Source organism: Lissotriton helveticus, chromosome 1_1 (assembly GCF_964261635.1).
Source record: "Lissotriton helveticus chromosome 1_1, aLisHel1.1, whole genome shotgun sequence".
NCBI lineage: Eukaryota > Metazoa > Chordata > Amphibia > Caudata > Salamandridae > Lissotriton > Lissotriton helveticus.
Window position 1 is genome coordinate 2,136,863,131 of NC_136057.1, and position 27,792 is coordinate 2,136,890,922.

The 27,792-nt window shown below is 45.4% G+C and overlaps 1 protein-coding gene across 7 annotated transcripts in view; it reads left to right on the top strand.

Annotated features, from left to right (window-relative positions):
• Positions 1–27,792, top strand: part of BRDT (bromodomain testis associated) — a 2,808,714-nt gene that overhangs the window by 2,069,052 nt on the left and 711,870 nt on the right. For all 7 annotated transcript variants that reach the window (XM_078646309.1, XM_078646320.1, XM_078646312.1 and 4 more), the window contains one exon: positions 19,756–19,862. In XM_078646309.1, coding sequence (XP_078502435.1) covers positions 19,756–19,862 — 107 coding nt within the window. The remainder of the gene's footprint in view (positions 1–19,755; positions 19,863–27,792) is intronic.

Sequence of the window (27,792 nt, forward strand, 5' to 3'; positions counted from 1 at the left end):
ATTGACCTTCACCTCTTTCCTAACCATTAGTGTGACAGCCCCAATATTCGTCTTGCTATTAAATATCACCCCACGTCCCGCGTGTCCAAAATATCAATCACTTATAACTGCAAAATTAGATTCGCCTCTCAGAACACCTCAAGTTAAGAAAAATTCAAAAGAAGCGCTCTTCTAGATACAACCCTTTCCTTATCCCTACAATTGCGTTGGAAGTGGATATCTGATAAGTGATCCCCCCTCCCAGTCTGTGCACTGAGCTGTAGTCTTCTGCGTTAACTTCTAATGCGTATCAGTGTCAGGCCGGTTCGATAATTCCCACCATAAAATACCCCCGGATTCGTCCTCCCATTCCAAATACCAATGAGCCAATCAAGTATTGGCATTTTCAGTCTCTCATTACACATAACCGTGGCATGTTTCCTCTAGGTCCTCGCCAATTGTAACAACCTTTTCACCACTCCCGTTTATTTACGATGTGACAACATATTTAAATATTAACCAATCATCGCCTCTGATTTACGCGAGATGACCCAATCATGGCTGATGTTCTGTCACATCTTAGCTATAAAAAAACTGCCTACCCGATTCATTGCTATTCCTGCCTTGACAGACCCCCCAACGGCTGGCCAAAGTAAAGCCCGGTCTACTCAAGAAATTAGGTCGTCCCGGCACAGAACCAAGTCTTCTACCATCCATCGCTCCATCTTGCTAAGGAGAAACCCCGCCCCCTGCCTATACTGCCAGGCCTGGGGCGTGGTTAGTGTTTTCTCCCAATACGTCAATAATTGTAAGCACGAGTCGTTTGCGCCCTGCTTCCCGCATTAATGATTCCACGGAAGTGAGCAGGTGGTATCAACATTTATATCTATCCTTAATGTCCAGAATTCAGTCCCACGTATCGCTTCAGTCCACCCCAATAAAAGTCACTTGTATAGTGCACCGAGCTTCGCATCCAATACAACAGCCATGAGGGTAAAGGTCCCTGCGAAAATGTGGGTATCTTGTACATAGTCGCCGGCAACCCGACGTGCTGAAATCTATTACGACATTTTCCCTTTATATAGTCTGTCAACCGTAACCTAGATATACGTCCTACACCGCTCAACACTCTTCACAAGGGGGGATCTAAAAAGGTGTTGGCATATCATGTTTGGGACTGATACAGCAATCTCAGACAGATATATGCAACGTCCCGATTATGTTTATTCTTTAGCATTAAAAATTAAACCACAGGCTCTGGGAACCGCCGCTGGCTAGACTAAGGCACGAGTCGGAGTAGTGTGATTCCACACACATTAATGGTACAATGCTTTACACTTGTGGATACTTTGTATGTTCGGGGGTAACAATGCTGATGAATGTACCGCTGACAGACGTGCTTGTACATTGTTTTTACCTGTGACACCTTGTTCTTAATAAAAAGAAATGTAAAAATAAATAATAATAATTAAACCACAGGGAAAGTAAACATAGGACGCTTCATGCTCTCTCATTGTATCATCAAAATAGTCACAGTATATAAAAATACTCATCTCAATTGTCAGCACCGCCTGTAAATATGACAATGTAAGTGTCTATTTAGGATTTTAGATCAACAGCAAATAGTCTCATTATCAATCAGTTTAAGTCTTCTCTCCCAGCCAATCCAAACAAGTCCTGACAATGTGAGTACCTTGATGTGCTCCCACTATGGACAATTACCTGTACCATAGAACCAATGCGATTTTAAGCGTGGAAGGGTATACTCAGATGTGAGTCCCTTGCTCATTGCACCATCAGGATTCAAGCAAGCCGGGCCGAAGACGGCTGAAATGCCAGAAACCGGTCCCCGGAAGCTTGTTTCCTTCCCAGTGTAAGAATTGGCTTTTGTAGTCTGGTCTGCCCTGTTCCCATGATGCACTGGGCCAGGGACAGACTAATTTGCATACAGCCAGGTTCTGAAACTGGGATGGTGCAATGAGCTAAAAAACGGTGTTGGATCTAGCCCTGATCTTTTGACTGGGTGAGAGTACTCTGCTTAATTCAGAGACTCTGTCCATCACCACCCCTTGTTGTAAATAATTTTGTCCACCTTAAGCGTGGAAGGGTATACTCAGATGTGAGTCCCTTGCTCATTGCACCATCAGGATTCAAGCAAGCCGGGCCGAAGACGGCTGAAATGCCAGGAACCGGTCCCCGGAAGCTTGTTTCCTTCCCAGTGTAAGAATTGGCTTTTGTAGTCTGGTCTGCCCTGTTCCCATGATGCACTGGGCCAGGGACAGACTAATTTGCATACAGCCAGGTTCTGAAACTGGGATGGTGCAATGAGCTAAAAAACGGTGTTGGATCTAGCCCTGATCTTTTGACTGGGTGAGAGTACTCTGCTTAATTCAGAGACTCTGTCCATCACCACCCCTTGTTGTAAATAATTTTGTCCACCTTAAGCGTGGAAGGGTATACTCAGATGTGAGTCCCTTGCTCATTGCACCATCAGGATTTAAGCAAGCCGGGCCGAAGACGGCTGAAATGCCAGAAACCGGTCCCCGGAAGCTTGTTTCCTTCCCAGTGTAAGAATTGGCTTTTGTAGTCTGGTCTGCCCTGTTCCCATGATGCACTGGGCCAGGGACAGACTAATTTGCATACAGCCAGGTTCTGAAACTGGGATGGTGCAATGAGCTAAAAAACGGTGTTGGATCTAGCCCTGATCTTTTGACTGGGTGAGAGTACTCTGCTTAATTCAGAGACTCTGTCCATCACCACCCCTTGTTGTAAATAATGCTGGCTAGACTAAGGCACGAGTCGGAGTAGTGTGATTCCACACACATTAATGGTACAATGCTTTACACTTGTGGATACTTTGTATGTTCGGGGGTAACAATGCTGATGAATGTACCGCTGACAGACGTGCTTGTACATTGTTTTTACCTGTGACACCTTGTTCTTAATAAAAAGAAATGTAAAAATAAATAATAATAATTAAACCACAGGGAAAGTAAACATAGGACGCTTCATGCTCTCTCATTGTATCATCAAAATAGTCACAGTATAAAAATACTCATCTCAATTGTCAGCACCGCCTGTAAATATGACAATGTAAGTGTCTATTTAGGATTTTAGATCAACAGCAAATAGTCTCATTATCAATCAGTTTAAGTCTTCTCTCCCAGCCAATCCAAACAAGTCCTGACAATGTGAGTACCTTGATGTGCTCCCACTATGGACAATTACCTGTACCATAGAACCAATGCGATCCCTCAACGTGCGCTCTATACCTATGCAATTGGGCTTCTCTGAGTATGATGCCCATTATAGAAAGTAATAAATCTCATTGTCACTGTTTAGTCCTTGTTCTACTGACCTAATCCTACTGATCCATTTGGCCTCTTCCTGCCTGAGCTTCAATTCCCAGCCACCCCCTCTTACATTGGGTGTTACTCTTGCATGGTGTGAAATTTAATACCGATACGTGCCGTATGATTGTCCTTGATATGTTGGTAGATCGGGAACCTGCTATCACCATTAAGGATTGCACAGCGGTGCTCCTGAATCCTAGTCTTCAATACCCTCTTTGTGCTTCCCACATATATTTTTCTACATTCACAAATGATCACATAAATGACACCACAACTATTGCAATTAATAAATTCATTGATGTAATATTGCCTATTAGTGTTATATTTGAAATGCTTAGTGCGACTCTTGCCGCAGTCACAGGTAATGCCTGATCCTCGCGTATAGAAACCTGGATTGACCCGGTAGCCAATTGCACCCCGAGTCCTGTGCCCGCTCCAGGTAATTTCTGGTGATCATGTTCCCTGTGGTTAGACTCTTCCTATATATGGCCACTGGTTTTTCAGAAATGCTGTTGGTTAAACCCGGAACCCCTTTGAGGAGATTCCAATTTTTAGTCAGAATCTTGAAAACATTATTGTGTTGTGTACTGTAGGTGGAAACAAAAGCTAATCCCTCTGGTGATCGGTTCTTAGGTTTCTGTATCAAAGTGTCTTCTCTCCTGATTGTATGTACCCTGTTTTTGGCTTTGGCCAAACTGGATTTGGTGTAACCTCTTGCCACCGGTCTTCTCAAATCTGTTAAACCTGTCTCAAAATAACCATATATGCTGCAATTTCTTCGGGTTCATACCATCTCTCCAAAGGAGATGCCCAGAGTTACTGCCGGACGATGCGCACTGTCTGCTCTCAAAATAGTATTAGTTGCTTTTTTTTCCTGAAGAGCTTACTTTGAATCCTATTTTCCACTATAGATAACTACATTTCTAAGAAGTCCATACAATCGCGTAAATCAGTAGCGATAATTGGTTAATATTTAAATATGTCGTCACACCGCAAATAAACGGGGGTGGCAAAGAGGTTGTTTGTGTTGGTGTTTCCTTCCCTCGCGGCCGGGCTTAGCTCTGCCCCCCGCCCTCAACGACCGGCCGGGCTTCGCTCCGCCGGTCCAGCGCCACTTTGCCAGACTGCAAGCCCCAGGAGCCACAGGGGCACATCGCGCATTTTCCACGCGCCAGGAGGCACTTAAAGACTCGCCTGCTCCTTCGTCCCGCGAGGACGCGCCGGGCTAAGCCCGGGCAAAGGGTGGGCCCTCTGTGGCCTGAGGAGGACGGGACGGGCCACCCCCCTTGGCATGTCATGAGGAGGTAAAGCTCCCGATTGACTTTTTCGTACTGGACATTAGCACCTGCCTTATAAACTCTATTAACCTGTTTACCTCCATTCCATACCATGATCCGCAAGGGGGTTACCACTAAAACTGCTCTCTGGTCGGATTCTTGCCCTAGGACGAAAGACATGAATACAATTAGTACACTGTTACCTACGCGCAGAGATGTTGAAAAAATTTCCAACCAGCCCATAGACAGCCTAACCAGTAATCAATCCTCTTCTGATGGGGACAAATATAATGAGAGTCAATCTAAAATACTAAAATTACAAAATGGGCCCTCTAGTCCTACTTTGTCTCCTACCAATCCCCCCCCCAAACCCAGAGGTGGCTAATAAATCAGACGACCTAGCACCCATTTCCCAGATGGCTTTATTGTCTATGATCGAACAATTGATCAAATCTATCATATACCCCCTGATTGACAAAATTAACACCTTGAGGGATAGACTGACAGGGATTGAGGAAACAATTAAACTTAATTTGTTACCTTCTACCACAGTTGCAACATCTAATCATCCCTTGACAATTGCCCCCCCCCCGAACGTACCTAAACTAACTATACAAAACAAAGTTGCCCAAACCCAAGTAATCGTTTCCTCCTCTTCGCCCCCAAATGTTCCTAAAGCCCCTCTTAAAACCACTATAGTGCACAATATCAGAGTAGACCGCAATAGGGTTTCTCGAATTCATCTAGCTCCAGGGGCCGCTCCATTCGTGTGCGTCCTCTCGGGAGTCCCGCAACTCAAACGGAAAAACAGAGAGACAACATGACCTGTTAAATAAGGTCAAGTTTTGGCTAACAAAAAATAGACCCCTGCCCCATGATCTTGACGGAAGGATCATGAGTGCGAGGAGAGTGGGCTGGTTAGGTCCCCTCCCAAAAGACATCACTGGTGACCTGGTACTAATAAGATTTAGGAGTAGACATATTGTTCCACACCTCAAAACTTGGACACCCAGAGAAGGTGATGGCCCCATATCTATCTGGGACCTTCACGATTTCTACCCAAGCACTTCATATATCCCAGCCCCTAGTCTCGTGGCTGAGGATAATACCAGGACGGGCAGAGGAGTTTGCGTACCGCAGTATCGTAGTATCCCCGCGCTTAACAGTATTGATTTAATATATAACAATCTTAAGTACTGATGTATTGTAAGAACTGTTTCATGAATCCTGTAAAGTATGTTATTACCAAGATAGTCACTTCTACAGGGTGAGCAAATGTTTTTAATTTTTTAACTTGCAGATAATTTGTGACTTCATATATATATGTTTCTTTTTAATCATGATTGTATTTTTTAACTGTACGCTTTTATGATTTTAAACAAAAATCGAATAAAGCAATTTGAAACTGAAACTGAAAACTGAAACGGTAGGTACAATGGGCGAGGACCTGAGAGGAAACATGCCACGATTATACGTAAATAGAGACTGAAAATGCTATTACCTGATTGGCTCATTGGTATATGAAATAGGAGGACGAATCCGGGAGTATTCTATGGCAGTAATTATCGAACTGGCCTGGCAAGATACGAGTTAGAAGTTAACGCAGAGGACCACAGGTCAGTGCACGGAACGGGAGGGGGATCTCTTATCAGATATTCGCTTCCACCGCAATTGTAGGGATAAGGAAAGGGTTTTATCTAGAAAAGCGCTTCTTTTAAATTTTTCTGAACTTGAGGTGTTCTGAGAGGCAAGGCTAGTTTTGCAGTGATAAGTGACTGATATTTTGGACACGCAGGGACGTGGAGTGATATTTATTAGCAAGGCGAATATTGGGGCTGCCACACTAGTGGGTTAGGAATTTAAGAGAGGTGAGGGTCAATGGTAATTCTGACCTCAGTTTAACAATAGCCAGAGTCATATAGTGTGAACACACCAATAAGTAATTATAGATTAAGATGTTAGAGAAGCATATGAACCATACATATATATTTTTTGTAGATAAGGGGTTCGAGTCTCGGTAACGACGCCAAACATCCTGTGATTCTGGACAAATCACTTAATCTCCCCGTGCCTAACAAAAATGGATGTGTGTCCTCATGTAACGTAATTGGTGCTATGTAAAGCGCTCTGATATTCGGTTCGGGTCAAGTTCGCGCTATATAAAACTCTGCAAAAAACAAAAACATGGAGACAGATGGTCAAAGCCTAAATTGGCAGCACGGAACATGCGATCCACATAAAGTATTAAGTTAATGCCCTATTGCCAAGATTATATGCCTAATTGAACCGGGGTTTCACATAGTCTACATGGGGGAATCTCTAGAAAGCATTGCGTTTAAAATGAATTGGTTGTTATTGTGGGGGTTTTGTGGAGGAGACATACAAGGGAAAATTGGATGGCCAACAAGGAGGGTTGTGGCATAGTTAGACTACGGGTAACTGAACATGTCACTAACCGGATATACATACCGGTGATGACAATGCTTTGCCAAACAATGCTGAATTCTTAAGAGACAGTTGCTTGTACTATTACTTGTATTTAGAGTAACACGTTGGATATAGGCAGGGAGTCTAATTGATTTGTTAAGGGAATGTTTGAATTTTGTATGTTATGTATTTAAATAAGGAACAGTGGATGAATGTTCACTGATTCACTTGTTTTCTAATTTACAGCCGTGATAATGTCCAGATAGGACGAAACGCTTCGGCTGGATTGTCTTTTGTGATGTTTTCTGGATGTGATAATGAAGTAATGAAATAAACAATGTATTGGAAATACATAAAGACTCCCGATGGACTTTCTTTGATTTGGATTACCAAATGAACTATTATCAAGCACCTAGCTTGCGGAGACTAATAGGTGCGCTCGTTTTTGTATAGGTTGTAGTTTGATTGTAAGTAGCCCAGTCGTGGTGGGACCACAGAAAGTAGAGCACAGTGACCAATTACCAGTATTAAACACCGGTTCGCACATCTCTGAGCCCTCATTGCCATAGAGTTGTATGACATAGTACTGAATTTCAATACAAGAACAAAAACCTCTCAGGCAATTTCTTTAAACATTGGTAATATATCCAAAAATCATCAAAATAAGTACATTGCCCCACACAGAAAAGATATTTTAGAAAAATATATCGTTTCTTTAATTATTTTACATAGATTCCTTAGTAAATCAAAACAATCTGCAGATAAATAATCATCATATATAAATCAATACATTATGTAACCCATAAGACTGATTTCTACATCCATCACGCATCTCCATACAATCCGCTCAATCACACCATTCAAATATAACAATCTCACCAGTTTGAACCAACTCAACAGCATACACTAAGAAAATAATACAGTTAACACACTATAACAACATACAATAAATATATACATAAAAGAAAAAAATAAATTTCTGTTTAGTAACACACAACAAACGCCGACGCGCGTTTCAGACAGGAAGCCCTGGACCTGAATTCCTTCGTCAGGGCGCATATGATAGGTGTAATCCAATTTAACAGTCTTTTTCTTGATTTCAAATTGTATAGACTTCAATCCAGGTTAATAGTATTAGGGGGTTACACAGGGTACTCAGAGAATTATTCTGAGACGTAATTTTAGTCTAGTGGGAAGACTTAAGTTTATTGAGCGTAGCACTACTGGTCTCCTGGAGCAAATATATCAAAGTCACTGTAAGCCAGGTCGCTCGTAAAAACCGTCCGTAGATCAACGAGTGGTTCCAAATCCAAGATGGATCAGTACTCGTAGGGGGAATAGACGAGGACGTCATACATAGGTTCCACAGGTAGGTAGAGCCTCTTTAAGTCAGGATTTAACTAATGGAGGGTAGAAATCTGTCCTCCTTAAATTCACACTTACTCCGTTACGTCGGTCCTAAACGTCTGTGTCCGTATGGGTCCTCCATTAGTTAAATTGTATGCAGAAAACAGTGAAGTACTTTTGATAAACGCCAAGGCACATAACATGCGACCAATGAGTGCAACGTCCAGCTTAATAACATAATAGAATGCAATTGTGATTGCCCGTGCTGTAGTATGGACAATTCTTGTTCTAGTACATCAATAGCAGAATATACAATGTTGCCCAGTGAATAAATCCTGGACGTTAACGTAGTCATAACACTTTCAACTACGGCTAACGCCTTTTCTAGCTTTATCCTGTCTCTTTCTCGCAGTCTCTCTGATGCTTCTTGTTGGGAGATTTTCCAAATTTCATTAAAGACCGCATAATAGAAACGTTTTTAATGTGGCTTTCTGAAACCTAATAAAAAATCCTGTAGGTCCACATCCTCTGTAAGTAAGGTTAATTGTTGTTTCACCTGTGGTATTGTTGAGGTCTTTAGCCAATCAAGGCATAACTTCCTAACACTGCATGATGTCACCACCCCTGGATGTTCTCTTTGTACATAGCGTGGGTCTGGCATATGGATACTGTTCCCTTCGGTAGTACGACTGAATCTGTCCTGACATATACTATTGTTTGTGGGCCAAACCAACCATCCCTTCCAATCGGGGTCTGATCTATTGTATTGCAAAATGTCATCTAATGTATCCCCTCTCAGTAATGTATAAATACTCGGCCTGTGATGGTGTTGGAATCCAAACTGTGTTCAAGTTCTTGGTCTTGGCTATCCCAAGACAGGAAGTCTGTTGCACAGTTTCATTTAGAAATATCATCTGCTGAGGAATGAGGTATGCTCTAAATAGCGCTTCTGTTCCCTGGCCTTGCCAGTCTCTAGAACCCCAGCCTGATTTTAAGTCTATAGTGTCTTTCCATAAGTTGAAACCCTGTTCAGACAGTTGGGTAATAAAAGAAGCAGAGTAAATCTGTTTGGTGTTGGTAGCATATTTTTCTGTGCAGATGTAGCTGCAACCTTATAGTAATATGAGGTCGGTTCTGAAACATTAAACCCTTCAAAATATGAAAAGTTTTGTGCAAACATTTTTGCACTACTTTTCGGTGGTGCAGGGCAATGTTCCCATTGGTGATATGTGAAAACATTCCAAGGGGTACTGGATTTGTGTAGAAAATGACCATAATGTTGATAACAATACATTGTGTTAAAGTCTGATGTGTCTTCTAGCATTTCATTGCTAGAAAATGTGACAGATTGTTGTAAATCAGAAAACATGTTATTTACGGTTTCAAAATCCCAATTATCGAAAAATGTACTGGAGGTAATGATATCATTTAAGGAAATTTTAAATAAAGGTGGTATTTTTAAAAGTTCGGTCGGACCAAATATGTCATAAATATTTCTAAGTACTGTAATGTATGTCTAGCTTTAATACTCCTTGTCTACTGTAAATGTCTCAACACCTTTGGGTAATGTAATTTGTATACCACATATAATCTTTTAACACCTTTGAGTAATGCCTGTGTGGCATATTATATATGTATTAACTCTGGATTGTACTGACAACATCGGTTGTGTGCCCTGGAATGACACAATATGTTGACAGGCGTGTTATATTCACTGATGGCAAGAGTTACAGGTGTGAAGAGAGAAAGGATTGTTCATGGGTGTGGGTTTAGTCTTGCTTGGTGGCAACGCCCACCCATTGTTTGATGTGTCCAAAACTCAATAAAAACTATTGATAAAATGTCATCTTTAGGTGTTGAGAATAGACAGCCAGAATGTCATCTGCGGCGTATTCATGCTTGTTTCTAAGAAGTCGATTAGCTTCAAAAACATGTTTCGGGCAACTCGATTAAGTGCAAAAGTTGTGGAAAGATGTACTAATCCTCCTGAGGGAACTGCTAACAGGGATGAAGTCGCTGAAGCTACTTAGACGCGCCCACGCGCCCTGACGTCAGTTTTCTTTTTCCGCACCAGCAAACGCAGATCCGGGAAGAGCAAGTACCCCCAGTCAATTTTTGACTGAGCTTTTTCGAGGCCTTTTACCTCATTTCTTCAAGTCGATCGACTCCTGGGGTCGTATTGAAGCCCGACTTCAAGAACTGTGGGGACTGCACAGCATGATGTCGGTGATGGACCCGCACCGCGTGTGTCTCTACTGCCTGCGGTGCGACCACGACTCCAAGTTGTGCCCCCACTGCCAGGCCATGGTGCCGAAAACTTTGCGGGAGTGGTCCCGAAATTTGCTGGAAGTCCGGCAGTCGGCTCCGCGCCATTCAAGGTTCCGGTCCCATGGGAGGTCGAGGGACCGGTTGCGGAGGCCTAACCATTGTTCCTCTGGATCTAAGTCTTCGCACTCGGGGGCAGGTAAGTTGAAGCCTTCCAAGAAGAAGTCGAAGAAGTGCCGTCGCTCTTTGGCTTGCCCTCACCCGTCGCAGCTGAGGGTGCGGGTGGTGCCACCCCAACAGTCCAGCGGAGCCTGTGGCGTCGCCGCCGGCCTACCCACATTTTCCTGATCTATCGGTGACGCCTGCACAGGTGCAAGAGTTTATTGCTGCCATGGCCCGACTCTTTGGGCAGTCTGGCCTTGCCGACGCGCGTTCAGGCCCCGCGGGCCCGACTGGAGGTCCTGCCCTTCCGACACCGGTGGGTCCGACCCCAGCGCCTCGGTCTGCTCTGGCCCCGGAGCCGCAGGACCTCCTTGGATCCCGGCTCGGATCACGACCGACACCGGTTGACCTGATCACACCTCCACTGGTGTCGACCCCACCTCCGACGTCGTCATGTACCTCCGACAATGTCGTCCTCGGTTTCAGCCCTGAACAGGTCGCGGCGCCGGAATGGCGTCGATCAACGCCGATTCCAACACCGATGGGGCCTTTCTACCCCTATGTCCGTCTTCCTTATTTTCAGCCTCTTTCACAGACTTTGTGGGAAGGGGAGGACTGGGAGGGATTTGAGGATTTTTGGGGATACCAGTGGTCTATTTATTTATTTATTTATTTATTTAAACTTCTAAAGCGCGCAGCTACCCGCAGTGGGTTTCCCGGCGCTCAGGGATAGACTAAAGAAGAAGAACTTGCATGCTGATTTTGCTGAAAGGAAGCTTCTATTTACTGCTGAAAGAGCCAAGTTTTAAGTCCCTTGCGGAAACGAAAAAGATTGGTTTCTGTCTTCAGGGTCACAGGAAGAGTATTCCAAAATTTAGGACCCAGATGGGCGAAAGAGCGGCCTCCCATTTTTGCTAGCCTAAATCTGGGAACTGAAAAATCACCCTTCCCTGAGGATCTCAGGGTTCGACTTGGCTTATAGGCCTGGATAAGGCCCTGAAGATATTTAGGAGCTGAGCCTTGTTTGATTTTAAAAACGTGACAAAGGGCTTTGAATTTAATTCGGTTCGGGATTTTGAGCCAGTGAAGGTCACAAAGTGCTAGAGAGGCAGATGTTCTCCTGGGAACGTTGCGGAGTAGCCGAGCAGCTGCGTTCTGAACAACCTGAAGTTTTTTTATGGTTGTCAGGTCGGCTCCAAGGTAAAGTACGTTGCCATAGTCCAGGCGGGAAACAACCAACGCCTGGACTACCGTTCTTTGTGTGGAAAGGGGCAACATCCACAGGATTTTTTGAAGCCGTCTCAAGGTGGCGAAACAAATAGAGGCCACCTTCACAGCCTGCTGTCTCATTGTGAGTTTCTCATCGATGAGGAACCCGAGATTGCGTACTACTGTTGCGGGCTGAGGGGAAGGTCCCATATCCTTGGGCCAATTGTGGGGGGCCCAGAGATCCTTACCCTTGCCTAGTATCACAACCTCGGTCTTGTCACCGTTTAGTTTCAACAAATTGCTCTTCATCCACACGGAGACTCGAGTCAGACCCTCATTCAAAGCAGAGGTATCGTTGCACTCTTTATTGGAGAGAGAGAAAATGATTTGTGTATCGCCGGCGTAGGAGTATAAAGTGAGACCGGCTTCCTCCACTATAGTGGCCAGGGGTCTTACATAAATATTAAATAATAAAGGACTGAGTATAGACCCTTGGGGAACGCCGTACGCCGATGGACAAATTATAGAGGAAGCAGAGGCAGAAAAAACCTGAAAAGTGCGATCTCTTAAAAAAGAGGCTATCCAGGCTAGAGCAGCGCCCTCCACACCCAGGGACCAAAGAGTCGCAAGGAGGATGGAAAGACACAGTGTCGAACGCCGCGCTCAGATCGAGAAGAATGAGAGCTGATGTCTCTCCGCGATCGACACTGTGTCGCAGACTCTCGGTAACTCCTAGGAGTGTGGTTTCAGTCGAGTGATGCGCTCTAATACCTGACTGGGACAGATGTAAAAATCCCGAGCTCTCCACAAGATGGGTTAGTTGTGTGTTAATATGCCTTTCCAGGATCTTTGATAGAATGGGAAGCAATGAAATTGGTCTGAAGTTTGACAAGTTGGCAGCATCAGCTCCAGGCTTTTTCAGTAAAGGAGCGATCATTGCATGCTTCCACGCCTGTGGGACATGTGACTCAGATAGTGAGGAATTGAGAAGTTGTTTTAACATACGGCGTGGGCCAGGATCAAGTAGTTTTAACATTTTGTCCGGTACCGGATCCCGTGGGGAGCCAGATTTAATGCTATTCAGGCAAGAAGAGAAGGAGGCATCATCGAAGGGTGACCAATTTGCAAGTTTAGCCGTTGCGGAAGGCAAATGATCTGGAGTCAGTGCTGGCTCAAGCAGTAGCGCATCATTGGATGTAGAGGGACTAAATGAGTCGTAGATGCGTTCTACTTTAGATATAAAAAACTCTGCAATAGAATTGCATTGAGTCTCGTCTAGGGCAGGGGGGGCCGGTACCAAGTCTGCTCCTGTTAATTTTTTCACAACAAAAAAAAGAGTGCGAGGACAGTTTTGGGCATTAGTAACCGTATTAGAAACATAGACGGCTCTGGCCATTTTACATTGGTTGTGGTAGTCCCTTATAGGCCACTTTACGGGAAGCTGAGTAAGAACGTCTCCATTTCCTTTCAAAGGTCTTGCAGTTGAATCTCATGCGCTTTAGTTCTTCAGAAAACCAGGGTGCAGGAGGTCGGTGAGATGCAGAGTTCTTGGATGTTAGACACCTTGCCTGACCTTTGCATGCTGTCTCCTCCTTCCATGGCTACGCAGGGGGGAGCAAGTTACGCAGTGGTGTTGCATAGTGCAGCCGAGGCTCTCCACCTCGAGCTCCCTACACTGGTCGTCAGGACTAACCTCCTGACAGAAGTGCTTCATCCGGCGGCAACCTCTTTGGAGCCCTTGCTGCCTTTTATTGATGCACTGTCTGACGTTCTTTTGGGCACTGTCCAGGCCCAACACAGGAGCTCCTGTGTACAGGAACGTGGCACGACGCCATTGCCCGGCTCCGGGCGACCCCCTCTTTCTCTCCCACACAACACTCCTGAGAGCTTGGTTGTCCAAGCCTCTGCATCCCAGAGCACATTCCCTTCCGCACCCCCGGATAGGGAATCCAAGTAGCTGGAGTAGCTTGGCAAGAAGCTGTTTTCATCTGCCAGCTTAGGGCTGCGGTCGGTAAACACTGCATGCCTCTTGCGCCATTACTCCCACTCTGTGTGGGACACGGTTTCGCAGGTGCTGCCCAACTGTCCGGAGGAGGACCAGACAGTACTCGCCTAGGCTATTACAGCTGGGAGGGATGCAGCTAAGCTCACCATCCGTTGTTGGTTTGATACCGCCGACTCGCTGGGCAGGGCGATTTCCACGTGGTGGCGCTTCTCCTTGATGGACATGCCCTTTGCTGGCATTCGCCTTTTTGGCAACAAAGCAGATAGTGCGTTGGAACGCTTTAAGGATTCACAGGCTATGGCCAAGTCCTTGGGCCTCTCAGCCACTCGGCCTCCTCCGCCTTCTGCTTTTCGCTCGCTTCGTGGCCACGGAAGGGGTGCCCCAACACATTAATTCCAGAGACATAGGCCAGCGCAGCAACAACCTCAGCGCGGACGTTTGGTTCTGGGGGTCAGTGGGTGGGTCAGTCCACCTCCACCCCCGCAGCAACCAATTCAAAGCCTTCCTAGTCCGACCTTTCAGGATCATCAAACGCCGGTGGGCCGCAGAATTCGCCATCATCTCCCCCACTGGCTCAACATCACTTCAGACAAGTGGGTGCTGCAGATAGTCCGAAGGGGCTACTCCCTCCCCTTCAAGACTACCCCTCCAGCCATTCCACCTCGGTACCACTGCATGTCGGGGAACCATCTTGCGCTTCTTCAGCAGGAAGTCACTGCCCTCTTGGCCAAGGGGGCCATTGAGCGCGTTCCTGGGCCAGGAGTAGGTCTTGGTTGCTATTCCCACTACTTTCTGGTACCCAAGAAGGACAAGGGCCTGCGTCCTATCTTGGACCTCAGGGACGTCAACGGCTTCCTCCAGAAGAAGTTCAAGATGTTGACGCTTGCTCAGGTCTTGTCTGCTCTCGACCCTGGAGACTGGATGGTAGCGTTGGACTTGCAGGAAGCTTATTTCCACATCACCGTCCTGCCGGCCCACCTGCGTTATCTGCGGTTCAGAGTAGGCCATGAGCATTTTCAGTTTATCGTGCTCCCCATCAGCTTTACCAGCACCCCTCGGGTGTTCAAGAAAGTAATGGCGGTGGTCGCAGCTCATCTGCGCAGATCAGGGGTTCCAGTCTTTTCCTATCTCGACGACTGGTTGCTGAAGGTGGGCTCGCCTCAGGCAGTAGTCTCTCACCTCCAGACTACGGCCGACCTCCTGCATTTGCTGGGGTTTTCCATCAACATGCCGAAGTCGCACCTTATTCCTTCTCAGAAGCTCCTCTTCATCGGAGCGGTTCTGGACTTGGCGCAGTTTTGGGTTTATCCTCCCAAGCAGGGAGTCTGGGATATTCAGGCTATGATTCCGATCTTTCAGCCTCTATCCCGGGTTTCGGTCAGGATGACCCTTCGGCTACTGGGCCTGATGGCCTCCTGCATTCTGCTGGTGGATCATGCCAGATGGCATATGCGGGCTCTGCAGTGGGACCTGAGGTTCCAGTGGATGCAGCATCAGGCCAACCTGTCCGATGACGTCCAGATCTCGAAGGGCACTGCATAACAATTACAGCGGTGGCTCATGATTCGCGATCGGGTCAATGGCAGATCCCTCTCCCTTCCCCAACCGGAACACACAGTGGTGATGGACACGTCCCTCCTGGGATGGGGCGGCCACATGGGAGAGGCGGTGATCAGAGGCCTCTGGTCTCTGGTGGAGTCCCGACTCCATATCAACCTTCTCGAGCTTCGGGCGATCCGACTTACACTGAAGGCATTCTTTCCCTCTGTCAAGGGGAGAGTAGTGCAGGTGTTAACAGACAACACCACCACCAGGTGGTACTGCAACAAACAGGGCGGGGTGGGGATTTGGAAACTATATCAGGAGGCTCTGCGCCTCTGGACATGGCTGGAACATCAGGGCATTTCCCTGGTGGTTCAACACCTGGCAGGCTCGCTGAACGCCAGGGCGGATGAACTCCGCCACCAGTGAATGATGGATCACGAATGGCGTCTGAACTCTGACGTGGCGCAAGGTCTCTTTCAGCAGTGGGGAGAGCCTTGGTTAAATCTATTCGCCACCGAAGAGAACGCGCAAGGTCATCAGTTCTGCGCGTTGAAATTTCCACGGCATTATTGATATCAACAATGGTTCTGTCGGGTATGAACCTGATTGCTTCAAAGCCTGCACATATCTTTCAACATATATTGAGACATAATTGTACTATTTATTATGACATCTAGATTAAATCATTAAGTGCAAATCCAAACAAGAAGAAGGTTCAGTAAATGTTTTAATCATTGAATTATTTTTTCATTCATGATTTGTTTTTTTCGCTGAGACCCTGTAGTAATGCATAGAAATTAATTATGATAAACGGCGCATCAATTCAGGTGGGTGAAGTGTGACATATTGTGAAATATTGTGACTGGGTGACATAACAATTGGTGATTTATATACACGTGAGTGAGGGATGTTGAGGGGGAGGAGGAAATTAAGGATTTCTGAGGCCAGTCTCTGGTTTAGTAGTTATTGAATCCAACGTGCCATATTAGTTGGCTGTGATATGCTGTATTCGGTTGGCTGGTCCATGTGGTATTTTTGTCGACGTTTCGACCCTATTGACGCCTTAGTTGTGGGTCTCTGGCGGGTCTTCTTCAGGACGGGGGAGGGGGTAGTGATATTGCACCTCTGGTCCCTTCAAAAGTCGGACACCATGGAGCTAGGTTGGTTGTAGTCTCATCTTCTGGGATGATAAATCACGAACAACAAATACGCGCAGAATCGTGCCTCCGGTAGTTTGCTCCATTCAATAATTCCCATTCAATGCGTTTTCATCGTTGTACCCAGATCGTCTGTCAATTACTTTCGGCGATCATTGGGTAAAGGTCTCTATATCTCCTCCGGGGGTCAGATACGGTCACAGTCCGTTGTGCTCTCTCAATGCTATGCTGGTTCCGGGTGTGGGACCGCTGATACAACTTAATCTAAGACTGCCCTCTGCGGCACTCGCTTTTCGTTGCGATTGGAGTTGCGGTTTGTTGTACGCCTTTCCGCCTATACAACTTCTACCCAGAGTGCTGAAGAAGATCAAGCGCGTCCAAGCCCAAGTCATTCTTGTGGCTCCAGACTGGTCTAGAAGAGTATGGTATCCCGAGCTACTCAGCATGGCGATCGATCCCCCGCTTCGTCTGCCTCTTCTGTCGCAGCAGCAGGGGAGGGTCCTCCACCCGAACCTGTCCAGCCTCCACCTCCCTGCGTGGAGATTGAGTGGCGAATGTTGACGTCTTTTGACCTGCCTCCCGAAGTTTGTGATGTCATCTTGGCAGCCAGGCGTCGCTCCACTAAAACAGTATATGCCTGCAGGTGGAATACATTTGTGGCATGGTGCACAGCAAAGGCTGTGGAACCCCTTTCTGTCCCTCTTTCAGAGGTCCTCCTCTTTCTCCTTTCTTTGGCCCAGCAGGGCTCTGCTCTGGGCACTATCAAGGGCTACCTCTCAGCCATTTCAGCCTTTTTACTGCTTCCAGATCAGCCTTCCCTTTTCAAGTCCCCTGTTGTAAATAGATTCTTAAAAGGCATTACTCATCTTTTCCCTCCTGTTCCTTTCATAATGCCTCAGTTGGACTTGAACCTTGTTCTAACTTATTTGATGTGTGCTCCCTTTGAGCCACTTCACAAATGTCCTCTTCGTCTTCTCATTTTAAAGGTTGCTTTCCTTGTGGCCTTCACCTCTGCCAGAAGAGTGAGTGAGCTCCAGGCTCTTTCTTCTAAGCCTCCATTTCTCTCAGGTCATCCGGACAAAGTTGTTCTGCGAACTCGTCTATCTTTAAAGCCAAAGGTTGTCACTGCCTTTCACATCGGGCAGGCCATCACTTTGCCCACCTTCTTTCCGCCTCCGCATCCCTCAAAAGAGGAAGAGAGGCTACACCGCCTGGACCCAAAACGTGCGCTCTCTTTCTATCGGAACAGCACACAACAGTTCCGGGTGGATGACCAGCTCTTTGTTGGCTACGTGGGCGCCAAGAAAGGTCAGACCGTGCACAAGCGGACCATCTCTCGGTGGTTTGTTCCATGCATTAAGGCTTGTTATTCTTTGACTAAAAAGGAGCCTCCTGTGGGGCTACGCGCCCATTCTACCAGGGCGACGGCAGGCACTACTGCTTTGGGACGGGGAGTTCCCTTGCATGACATCTGTCAAGGCAGCTACATTGGCTTCGCTGCACACGTTTACTAAGCATTACTGATTGGACAGCCAAGTCTGGAGAGACCGCTTCTTTGGCCGTTCTGTTCTCCAGGACTTTCTGGTGTGATCTTGGTTCGCAGACCCTCCACCAGGGTTGGTATTGCTGGGGATCTATTCTAAGGTAAGGAATCCATCACTACATGTTTCTTTCAGGTGCCCAAGTTACCTTCGGTCACGATATATCTGTAAGAAATTACCGCTCCACCCATCCTCCCTGTTCTGCGAACTGATTTCTAGGGTTAAGGTCATCCCTTTCAGGGCCCTAGTTTCATGTCATCAGTGGTCAGTTTCTTGCATGGCTCTGCTTTCCTGGCGTGGAAAGTTGTGTACAGAACGGACATCAGCACGCGTGGGCGCGTCTAAGTTGCTCCAGCGACTTCATTCCGGAGCTAACGATGCACGCGGAGCGGCATGACAACACCTACCGACGCGCAGGAGTACTGCTGACGAAAAACTTTCCGCATCCAGTCTGAAGCCTGGGGGTAATTCTAAGGTAAGGAATCTATCACTACTAATGTTTCTTATAGATATATTGTTACCGAAGGTAAGTAACTTGTGCATTAGTATTATCTACTTTAGCAACTGTAAAGCCTTTGGATAGCCACTGGACTCTCCGCACACTATACCCCTGTTTGGTATAGTGTATAGAAAGCCTGCTTCCTACAAAGATGCAATCAACTGTTTTGTAATGGTGCCTGCTCTCTACATGAATTGGTTTTCTAAAAGCCTAAAGATGCTTCTCTTATGCAGGACTTGTTCAATACCGTTTGAACTCAATAACCGTTTTACATGTGACCCAAAAAAGTTTGGAAATGCTGTAAACATCCCCACCCTCGTAAACTTAACTGTTCATAAACCATAGAATATCCCACTTCTCTCAGCCAGTTATTTTTCCATGATCTGCAAAATCTTCCATCAAGCTTCTACTAATTACTGTAGCAGACTTGTTCTGTTTAGTCCTTTTATTTTTCTGTCATCTCAGATCCCCAGTAAGCACTCTTTTGTTTTTATAGGGACTGTCCTGCCTCATGAGGAAAGTGTCCACCCTCCCTGGACATCTAACTTCACAGTTATGCATTTGTTTATCTTAAATTTATTTGTTAAACTTTGTTGAAACAAAATAATGTAGCAAACTTGACATTTCAGAAGATCTGCTCTATTTTTGAACCTCTCAAAGTATTGTACTGCTAGAATCCAGTGTTGGTCTATGAGGATTCAACACATGCCAGATTGTTGTACCACCCATGCACTTCAAACGTGGCAGTGCTGGGCTCTTTGGAGCAATTTTAGCACTTCTCTTGTAGAGTTATGTATACAGTACATTAGTGTAGTGAGTGACTGCGAGCCAACATTAGCAGGGCACATGTAGATCACACTTGTCACAAAACATAAATGTTTGTACAATGTCTATTTTGCTTTCTGATGCTTGCATTAAAACATTCTCTCAATATTTAATTGATAAATGAGTTAATATCCAAAAGTAAATCAAGTAATTTCTTTTACTAGGTTTGGCTCCTCTATTATCCCCAATACACACTCCTCCCATGGGACAGATGCTGCTGGATGACCCATCAACTTCTCGGCCTACTTTGAGTGAGCCTGTTGTGCCAGAGGTGACTATTGATGAATTGCATCACTCTACAATTTTAAAAGATAGGTCATAGGCCGAGTTTATGAGTGACTTGGAGGGTTAGATGCTGTTTATCGCAACTGATAAAATCTCACTCCTCTGGGTCCAGAATTTATAGTGTGCGATACATTTCACCTATTCCAAGTTTTGGGGAAATGCCACACCACCTTTAGTGCTTACCACACCAAATCCATGTGTCATGGTAAATTCTTGTTAAAGTGTGTGAACTTTATCACACATAATAATTACCAGGTGTGCTAAACTTTGCATATCTAGAAATGGTGGTCCCTTTGCAAACAGAAGTTCAAACAGTAGTCAGAAAATTCTGAGCCACTCATTAGCTGAATGAACATGTTAACTACTCTAACTTAACATACCTTTTGGGGTTGAAAGAAGCACTGAGAAAGATACTAAGTTCTGCTGTTTCCGATGCAAGCCTTTCAAACCTAGTCGATATTTTAGAATTCAAATGTAAAAGATTTGTTGGCGAGTGAGATTATCATTCTGTATTGATGCACTGGTAAAATGTTGTGTTTAACACAGAGTAACCACTGATCTAATCACGGTTAAAGAAATGAAGGTGGTCTCCCTCTGAAAAGCTCTCAGTATGCTTTGATATAGGGTGGAGGTCACAGTTTAAAAAAAAAAAAATGTTATTATTTTATTGTACAAAAAGACAAACATAAGAAAAATCACATATTGTCACTCCAATGAGTCAGTCTAGCGCATATCACAATAGGCAGTCATTATCCAGTGGTTCTAAAGTTACAAGTATTCTATACACCAGAGTGATACAATGCTCAACAAGACACAACAAAGAATAAATAAGCAAAAGAAAAAAAAATCACAACCAAAAAATAATCACATCCTCAACATGTCTCAGGCCTAGGTTACAATGTTTGAAAAAAGCAATTAGGAACTAGTGTTTGAAACAGTGGACAGAGACGGACTAGTGACAGCACAAACTATAATTAGACAGAAAACATGATACAAAATTATTTTATTAAGTGTTCATTATGGTAAAAAGCACATTGTCATTTAGATATACATGGTTATTGTGTGCATGCCTTCATTATACATGTGACTTGTTATCTACATATATAGACTTATATTGTCGGATCCTATACATATTTCATGATAGTATAGCTTAACTTGAGATCTGTGCGAAGGCTTATTTTAAAGATATTTATACATTAAAACATGGCTGGGTATATCATCTACGCGCGTTTCGGCTGGAGGCCTTCATCAGGGAGCCATGTGGGTATCCAAGTAGACCTGTACATATTAAAAGATATAAACAATAGTGGTGCTTGTCAATGTCCGTGAAGAGTCCTAGATATATACATCTTGAAAAAAACAAGGCGGGCTTTGTAGTGATACATTTATACAGTGGTAAGACATGAGACAATAATGTCGTGAAGAGAGCATGAACCCGGCCTGATATTTACAATTATGTACAATATGCTATCAGTTTTGGATTAATACATTTACTGGGTAGCAAAGACAAATTTACTATGCATATAACAGAAACTATGTAACATGTTTAACGGTAAGAGGGAATGAGGACTTAGGTGATAACTAAGATAACGCTCTGAAATAACAGTGCTAGATGAGGATGGAGGTTAGAGATGAGGGGGGAAGGGCCCGTGAAAGGTTTAAGAGGGTATAACAGTAGATGGAGGATACAAGACAGAGATTAAAAGTGAGATGGGGGGATAGATAAAGGTAGTACCTGAACGTATAATTGATGTTGGTTCTCACATAGGTAGAGTTGAAATAGTGATGCGGGATGGAGGATGGTCTGTCTTGAAGATTTGAACTCTGATTTAATGATAAATTAAAAAATATGGGGGCGTAATTATGAGTGGCCCAAAAGGTGAAAGTTCAGACAATATACAGACAGGTTACCAAATTAAATGGGTACCTTTGCAGTATATCGTTAATCTGTTTTCTGAATTTCAATTTTCACATATCTTGTTATTTAGGAGTTAGCCTCTGATGTTTACGCTGTGGAGTAAGATTAACTACTTTAGAGATTAGATGAATAATACTGTTGGTATCGGGGCTGATAGGAAAAAACTAGGTGGGAGTAATACCTGTAAGGTTGCTCTTATTTGGTAAGAGGCTGTTGGTATCTAGTAGCTGATGTGTAGATAACCTGTATATCAGAGTACATATATATTGGGAGGTTAGTAAAGGTAGATTGATGCAGAGGCGAACAAACACGGTATTTAGGAGCCAAATAGGTACCTGGTGACTCGATGTGATAATTCTCTAGATTGGGGTCTGTTGACGGTTCTGGTCGCACTGGCAATCTAAGTATTTGAGGGGGCATGGAAAGATTAAAGTATTTAATAAGGGTTATTCTGGTCAAGCCATCGTTCGCTACTAGGGGCTAATTGTTTATTTGTTCGTTATTACCTTGGAGGTGCGTCAACAGAGTGTCGCACGTGGGGTCTGTAGGCTTCAGAGCGTTAGCCGACGGTTGCCGTCCTGTTGTTGGCAGTATGTGGTAGCACTGGCAATCTAAATATTTGAGGGGGCATGGAAAGGTTAAAGTATTCAGGCCTAGGTTACACAGTCATGGCAGGGTATTTTCTCTTTTGTGTAATCATCATTTGTCCCGCCCCTTCCTTCTCTGTACAATAATCAGTATACATCGCTGTTATTTAGCAAAAAAGTACGTAGCGGTTCCCAAATATCCCTTGGTCTTGAGATTGTCGGCAGTTCCTCTGCATATAACTCTAGGTTATCTTTACAATAGACTAGATCTTTCAGCCACTGTTTTACTTTGGGTTGGCATCTTCCCCCCAGACAACCGCCACTCTACGCGCCGCTAATAGCAAAGCCAGACGTACAAATTTCCCACTCACTCCCTTAATGTGCAGTACACAACAGAGCAAACACACAAGAGTAGTGCACTGAAGCTCCACAACTACCATATCTTTCAAATGGCGTACCACCGCTCCCCAAAACTCAGACACCCGCCGGCATCCCCACGCTAAATGTAAAAAATCTGCATGTTCTTGTCCACACCGCTCACAACTAAACGATTCACGTAACCCGAACCTATGCAGACGTACAGGAGTATAATACACTTGATGTATGTATTTAAAATGTATAATACGCAGATTCCCATTCATATTGAGAGTCCCAGTCAGTCCACAAACATATTTCCAATCAGCTTCCGAGATCGGATCAGACAAACTCTCATTCCATCGTTCCCGACTCCCATCAGACTCACTAATGCTTTCATCTTTAATCATCCTATAGAGTCTAGATATCAGCTGTTTATTGTTAGGGGTAGTGAGTGCAAATTATAAGGACAATAGCGTGGGGGGTTCCCGCGGGTACGTGGTATAGTGCTCCCGGACCGCATGTCGTAAGCGATGTACCCCAAATCTGAATAGTAGTGATGGATTACTAACGTATTGGAGGTCGGCTTGTGTAATGAATGAGCCATCTGGATACACATCCATCATGCGTCGAAAACCTGCCTCATGCAGCAAATGCATTAAAGGTGCTTCGTGTGTGACAGATGAGCAACATGATGCTCCAGATACATATGCGGCGCATATATCGGCAGCTTGTGTGCCAAGCGCCCTATCCTCTGCCAGGCAGCGACCGTGGCATCTACTGCATTTATTTCTGTCTTCGGGGTGCATAGTGTCCAATGATTAATCACGCTGTGTAGTGGTGTCGGGGCGGCGTCCCCCTCCTCCACCGCGACATGTGGAGTGTACGCATGAGGCCTATACCAGTAAAACAAGTATTGTGCCTGTGCACTCAGATAATACACATAGAAGTCCGGTGCTTCGAACCCTCCCTTCTCGTAACTCTTGGTAAGTACCGACCATCTCACACAAGCACACTTACCCCCCCACGCTAGACTTATTAACTGTGTGCGAAGAGTCCGAAAGAACCCCATTGTTAATACCACCGGGATGTTAAGAAAAACATATAAACACCGTGGCAAAACTACCATCTTAATAAGTGCAATACGATCCGCTAACGACAACGGTAACGAGATCCACCTATCCACTTGACTCTCCAACTTCGCATAAGCTTTCCCAAAGTTTTCCCGAACAACCGTAGTGAGATCCCGGTGAATCCACACTCCAAGATATTTCACTGGGTCCGTTGATCACACCAAGGGAAATTCTAAATCTGGTTGCGTCGTGGATGTCGTCAGTGGGATGATAAAAGACTTATCCCAGTTTATGCATAGGCCCGATAGGCGACCAAATCTCACATATTCCCGGAGCAGTTGCGACAAATACCTGGATGGTTCCCACACAAACAGAACCATGTCATCCGCATAGAGAGAAATAGCTACCGGACGATAATTAAAATTGAGGGCCACTTCCCTGTGTCGCTGTCTAATAACACATACTAACGGTTTGAGGACGATTGCAAACAATAGTGGTGACAGAAGACACCCCTGACGGGTCCATCTCTTTATGGGGAATTGTGCAGATGTCAGTCCCCCTATCCTCACTCTCGCTGTAGGTTCCGTGTAAAGCACCTTTATCCATTGTAAAAACAAAGGCGGGAACCCCATGCGCCGCAACACAAATTCATATACTGCCATTCCACTGAGTCGAATGCCTTGGCAGCGTCAAGTAGCACTGCCGCCGCTGGCAGAGTCGGCTCCAGAACATGAAACATAGAAAAAACTGTCCGAAGATTGTGCGATGTAGATCTCTCTGGTATAAAACCTGATTGATCAGGTAGTACAAGGCACTGCATCAGGGGTTGTAATCTGGTAGCCAAGATCTTGGCCAATATTTTAGCGTCAATATTTATCAATGACAGCGGCCGGTAAGAGTCACACCTGTCCGATGGTTTATCTTTTTTGAGCAGAGCGATTATCAACACCTGTCTCAAAGATGGCGGTAATTGCCCCGTGTCATGTGCTTCTGCGTACATTTCTAGGAGATGCGGTGCTAAGAGATCTGCATACTGTTTGTAAAACTCCACCGTGAGTCCATCTGGTCCCAGTGCCTTGCCATTAGACAATGCCGCTATCGCTACTTTAACATCCTGCTTATCGATAGGTAAACATAAATACTCCCTCTGCGCATCTGACAACCAAGCACACGCCACATCCTCCAAATATGCTTCTATTTCGGACGTTGAGTCAGCCCCCCTAGACTTATATAAATCAGCATGAAAATCCCGAAACAGGCCCGTAATGTCGGCTGGATGATGATGTTCATCCCCCTGCTCGTCCACTATTCGGTCTATGTGCGTCTGTTCCATGCGTTCTTTGATCTTAAATGCTAACGTACGTCCTGGTCGTCCTCCCTCCTCATAACACCTAGCCGTGTGTCTACGTGTCAAATATTTTATCTCCGTGTCTGCCAATTCGTCATATGTCTGAAGCAGTTCTTGTATACGAGCTAATTTTTCCCCTCCTGGTGTCACAGCATATTCACGTTCCAATTCTCGCAGCGAGTTTTCAGTGTTTTGCAATTGTGTCCTAATATCACGCAGTATGCCCGCAGCAGTACCGATACACACTCCTCGGATATTGACCTTAAAGGCCTCCCACAGTGTCGAAGCCTCATCAACAGTGCCCTTGTTTAAAGCGAAATATTGTTCTATAGCTTCCCGTACCGTGTTCTCATATATCGGGTCCAGCATTGCCTCTGATCTCAGTCGCCACGTAAAGGGGCGATGCACAGCCGTCTGGATCGTCAGCTCGAGCAGCACCGGGTTGTGGTCCGACAGGGTTCTAGAGAGATGCGCCACATCATCCACCCATGCCATTATCTCCGCCTCCACCAACCAATAGTCTAATCGCGACCAGCTCTTATGCTTAGGTGTCGCGTGTGTACCTTCCTTTACCTTGAGGTTCTTTACACACCAAATATCACTCATACCAAATTCTTCCATAGCACAGGCTATACTTATAGCTACCTTAGGGGTGCGATGAGATATAGGATTAGATTTCTCTAATTCAGGATTCAGGTATGTGTTCAAATCCTCTCCCCATATGATTGAAGATTCAGACCACTCTCTCAATATTGCATACATGCCACTAAAACAAGTTGGTTAGTCCATGATAGGTCCATACATGTTGATTATGGTAACCATTTTACCACTCAGCTTTCCATGCACCATCGCACACCTGCCTTCTTCGTCCGTATACGTATGGACCGGTTGAAATGCTACCCTTCTTTTTACTAAAATCATTACACCTCTAGCATAGGATGAATATGACGCAGCTAGCGTGAAACTCGCCCGCCAAGCCCTGTTCTGTGTGTTTTGTCAAATGTGTTTCTTGTAATAAAGCCACATGCACCGCATGACGATTCAAATAAGCCAGTACCTGACACACTTTTTTAGGTGAATTAAGGCCCGGACATTCCAGGTTAACATTGTGCATTTATCACCAATTGTAAGTTCTCAATTCAACCCTACTTGACCAGCATGCATTAAACGCTTCAACGGGGCAGCACCCATGTCATACTGCAGTACTCCCAACCACTTCTGCTGCCACTTTTTGCGTGCATAAACCGTCAGATGTGATACAACAGAAAACAACATATGCCCCACAACACTCACCTTCCTCCCCCCACCCACTCCAACCTCGCAATTAGGTCGAGACAAACACCTCCCTCTTGCCCTCCAAACCATCTAAAAAAACACCCAATAGAACATTCGGGGAACACCCGCAGGGGGAAGAGGCTCGGCAGCAATTACCCGTACCTAAGTACGACCGCCGGAGTTCACCAACGGCACCCTCAGTGCTTCTTCATTGGACACACATTAATGCCTGTCCCTCCAGTGAATGTCAAGTGTAACCACCCCCAAAAAATATAATTTCCAACATTTGCGTGTCTTTGCCACCTGTACTCCAGTTTATCTCCTCCGTGTGCCATCTGTCGTGAGTAATCAGTCCCTGAGTGTTTCAGAAGAATCCAGCACACTCACTCATGATGTCTGCAAGTCACTTGCCCTACCATCAGTCCGCGTCATCCAGGCCTGATGCTTGATCTGCTGCCACACTGTTTGCCGAGGTTTGATCTTGCAGATGTGGTTAGTGAACTTCAATGCCGATTTCACGTCCATAAAGAAATGTGCCTGTTCTTCATGTGTAATTTTCAATTTAGCCGGATAAAGCATAGCGTATGGTACCGCAGTGGCCCGCAGTAACCTTTTTTCACTGGCACAAATTCTTTCCTCGCCGCCTGCACTACCGGTGTGTAATCCGGAAAGAAAGACAACTTGTCTCCTTTATAAACCACGGGATCTTTGGCCCTGGCCTCTCTCAGGATAGCGTCTCTAACAGCATAGTTTAGAAGGCGTGCAATGATCGGGCGAGGAGGTGCGCCCGGCTTAGGTCTCGGTCCAAGCTAACGGTGTGCTCGCTCCACAATCATCACTGTGGAAAGGGCGGATCCGAAGAGCTCTCGCAATAGACCATCAATAAACTACTCCATTTTAGAGATAGTGGTAGATTCCGACAGGCCGAGAATGCGAATGTTGTTGCGCCGAGACCTGGCTTCTAAATCCTCATTTTTAGCACTAATAACTTCTAGTATTTTTCCCATTTGTAAAATCTGCGTACTGGATTCGGCCTGCGCGTCATGAGTATCGGACATTCGATTTTCCAGAACGTCCAGCCGGTGTTCGTGCTTATCAACCTTCTTCCTTACTACGTCTAGTCCGGTCGCCAGCGCATCTATTTTACTGTCTATTGATTTCATGCCGGCCCGCAGCTCCAGCAGAATGGTCCTGGTGTTGTCTTCCGCACCTTCCGTCAGCCCCGAAGCCGTACGCAATTCAGATTTCTCGCCCATCGCATCCGTGGCCCGAGTGCTACGTTTATTATCAAATTGTAATTTCGCTTGTTTAGGATCCGACTTTCCCATGCTGACCTACAGAGCTCCCGGGATGTCACAGAC